This window comes from Henckelia pumila, chromosome 3 (genome assembly GCF_033568475.1).
Source record: "Henckelia pumila isolate YLH828 chromosome 3, ASM3356847v2, whole genome shotgun sequence".
NCBI lineage: Eukaryota > Viridiplantae > Streptophyta > Magnoliopsida > Lamiales > Gesneriaceae > Henckelia > Henckelia pumila.
The window spans coordinates 200,651,774-200,655,492 of NC_133122.1; the positions used below are offsets into that span (position 1 = coordinate 200,651,774).

A 3,719-nucleotide genomic window follows, 5' to 3' on the forward strand; every position below is an offset into this window, starting at 1 on the left:
TAAAAGGTCCCAACTCGTAACTAATTACAAAATGATAACAATAAACATGCACCAAGTAGAAATAAATATTAATTATCTCGACTGTTAGTGTTTTATTTATTTATTATTTTTTATTTGACATTTGAACCGCAAAAAACACTACCACTAAATTGTGTGATCATACATACAACCTGATAGCCATTGGAAGCAAGTGGTTACCCTCTATCGTCGCAAAGGTTGTCTCCAACAAGCAATTCATTATTTAAAACAGATTTTTACAACACAATCACACATTCTTAAGTTAATTTTCTATATCCTTCGAAAAGTAAGAATCCCGACTATTTTGAGTGTGGGTCGGTCTGGTCGAGTACATCTCAGGGTCTGAACCCGAAGAGCCAAAGGGTTCGACCTCACTCCAGACCGGTGACATTCGAAAAAATAAAGAATAATGGGTAGCGCAGGAAATAGCAACATGCGCGGCATTAAATTAATTAATTCGTTGGTCATCTTGTTTTATGCTTTTGCTTCGATTCTTCCCTCCCTGAGAGCTGAAATTGAGGAATTTGATGAGTTCTGGCAGAAGCGAGCCGCCAAGGCCTGGAATCGATCGCTGGAATCTTACGAGCCAGAACCTCATAAAATAGTGAGCCACTTGAATATGAATGTCCACAGGTATCATCATAAGTTTTAAGTTGGATCTGCATAATTATAAACAAGTTTTCATTGCTCTTTGAAAAAAGGTCGTCATGTAATAAATAAATATGACATCACCAACAGATGTATTAATTTAATTGTTTGAATACATGTATGTATAATTATTATCCAAACATTAATGTTTTTGATCAGGACATTAAAAGAAATAGGACTGGACTATTCGAGCTCAAATAGTAGCGCGAGAAGATTGATAGGAAAGATCAGTTCCAACAGCGGCCCATGCCAGGCCACCAATCCCATCGACAGGTGCTGGAGATGCCAACCCGATTGGGCATCCAACCGGTTCAGGCTCGCAGACTGTGGTTTAGGCTTTGGCTACAAGGCAAAGGGCGGAAAGAACGGAAAGATGTACGTGGTGACCGACCCCTCCGACACCAACGTGGTGAACCCGAAACCAGGGACTCTACGGTATGCAGTGATCCAGAAGGAGCCACTATGGATCATTTTCGAGCGCGACATGGTCATCAGGCTGACCCAGGAACTGATCATGGAGAGCAACAAGACCATCGATGCTCGTGGGGCCAGGGTTCACATCGCTAATGGCGCGGGTATCACCATCCAGTACGTGAGCAATGTGATCATACATGGGTTGAGGATTCATGACATTGTTCAAGGGAGTGGTGGGTTGGTGAGGGACTCGGTGGATCATTTCGGGTTAAGGACGAGGAGTGATGGTGATGGGATTTCCATTTTCGGGGCCCAGGACATATGGATTGATCATGTGTCCATGACAAATTGTTACGACGGCCTTATAGATGCGATCATGGGCTCGACTGGCATCACCATTTCCAACAGCCATTTCACGGATCACAACGAGGTCACGTACTCGAAATATAATTAATTTTATATTAAATTTAATATAATATAATATAATAGATGGTGTACGTACGTTTGCTGCAGGCGATGCTTTTCGGGGCTAGCGACAGCCACTCTCAAGACGAGATAATGCAGATAACGGTAGCATTCAACCACTTCGGCAAGAGAATGGTGCAGAGAATGCCGCGGTGCAGATGGGGTTATGTCCATGTCGTGAACAATGACTACACGCACTGGAACATGTATGCCATCGGCGGTAGCATGCACCCGACTATTATCAGCCAGGGAAACCGGTTCATCGCCCCTCCCGACAACCCTTTCGCCAAGGAGGTACGCTACACTACACAACACAAAAACTATATATTATTATAATATAAATATAAATAAATTCAAATTCATTTACGTACGTACGTAGGTGACAAAGAGAGAGTATTCACCTGAATCAGTGTGGAAACAGTGGACATGGAGATCAGAGGGTGATCTTTTCTTGAGAGGAGCATTCTTTGTTCAATCCGGTGACCCCAACTGGTCCAGCAAGCATCCCGAGAAATACGACAAGATATCTGCCGCTCCTGCAACGCTCGTCGCAGAAATGACCAAGTTTGCCGGTTGGCTCAACTGCAGGGCGGGGGTGCCATGTTAGAATGCAACAGCAATATTTAAAGAGATTATATACATAGCAATGCCAATCATTATTATTTTCATTTTTTTCTTGTTTCAACTCTGAATTATTTAAGTTAATTGTTATTTTTTTAATGAATAGAGTAGATTATATTGTATATATACTTCGAATTTTTGTGAGTTTTTTTTTAAATGATATTTTTTTAAATTTCGTTTTTTCTATCGATATAAGTTAACATCGCTTTTATAAATAGCAAAATTACGTCTTTTATTGTTTATATACAGATTCAAAAACATCGATAATGACATAATTGTTGAAAATATGATATTATTTTTATTATTATTTAAAGTTGAATGTTGAAAGATGAATATTAAGTTGTAAAATGTGAAAAATTAGTATGTGATGATGTAGATGATGATGTTTTAATTTTTGGACTAATCTCCAAATGAGATCTATAAATAGATCTCTCCATTTGTGTAGAAAAACACAATTGAATTGACAGAGAAAAATTTGTGAAGTGTAGAGTTTGATATATTTTGAGTTTTAGAGTTTTTACTTTTTACCGTAAATTTTTACTTTTTCACAACATATTATCAGCACGATCGCTTGAAAGTTCTCTATAATTTCCGACGCTCCAAAATACAAGAAAAAGGCAAAAATATTCAACAAGTAAGAATATTTATTTTACTGTTTATATATTTATACTATGTATATATATTAATATATAATTTCATGTTATTATATAAAAGAATGTCTATGACACCGACCTTATGATAACGTGATATGATATATATTTATTATGTATATATACTAACTATATTATATATAATTTCATGTTATTATATAAAAGGATGTCTATGGCACGGACCTTATAATAACGTGATATGATATATATTTATTATGTATATATACTAACTATATTAATATATAATTTTATGTTATTATATAAAAGGATGTCTATGGCACCGACCTTATGATAACGTGATATGATATATATTTATTATGTATATATACTAACTATATTAATATATAATTTCATGTTACTATATAAAAGGATGTCTATGACACCGAACTTATAATAACTTGATATGATATATATTATTGTATATTTATATACTAACCATATTCGTATAATCTTATATTATTATATAAAAGGATGTCTATGACACCGAATTTATAATAATGTGATATGATATACATAATTATTTAATTATGATTATCATTACATGCATCACATGATTATCACAAATTTTTATTCAACACATAATCATTTTTTTTTTACCCCCAACGTTCACAAACTGTAACAAAACGGCTAGTTTTTGGCCTATAAATATGTTCACTCAAACTCATTTCAATCACACAAAATTCACTATTTCTCTCAAAATATTTTCTCCTTGGTTTTTCGAAGAAGAAGAAGATGACATTTTTAAGGCTATTTTTTATAACTATTATGGTTATCATGCTCACGAGTATTTTATTTATCGGTGATTATCCACCACGTACGTTTTCTCTATTTTTACACATACTTGTAATCTTCGTTCTTCCATTATTTTGTATTATCATATTAATAGAAATTAACTAATAAAAT

General features: G+C 34.9%; 1 protein-coding gene across 1 annotated transcript; it reads left to right on the plus strand.

Moving 5' to 3' along the window:
• The first annotated feature begins 289 nt into the window (after nucleotides 1–289).
• LOC140886140 (probable pectate lyase P59) lies at nucleotides 290–2,290 on the plus strand. Its single transcript, XM_073292646.1, has 4 exons — nucleotides 290–651; nucleotides 826–1,510; nucleotides 1,594–1,839; nucleotides 1,925–2,290. Exons 1-4 carry the CDS (start codon nucleotides 428–430, stop codon nucleotides 2,150–2,152), a joined length of 1,383 nt encoding a protein of 460 aa, XP_073148747.1. The 5' UTR covers nucleotides 290–427; the 3' UTR covers nucleotides 2,153–2,290.
• The last annotated feature ends 1,429 nt before the right edge of the window (nucleotides 2,291–3,719 follow it).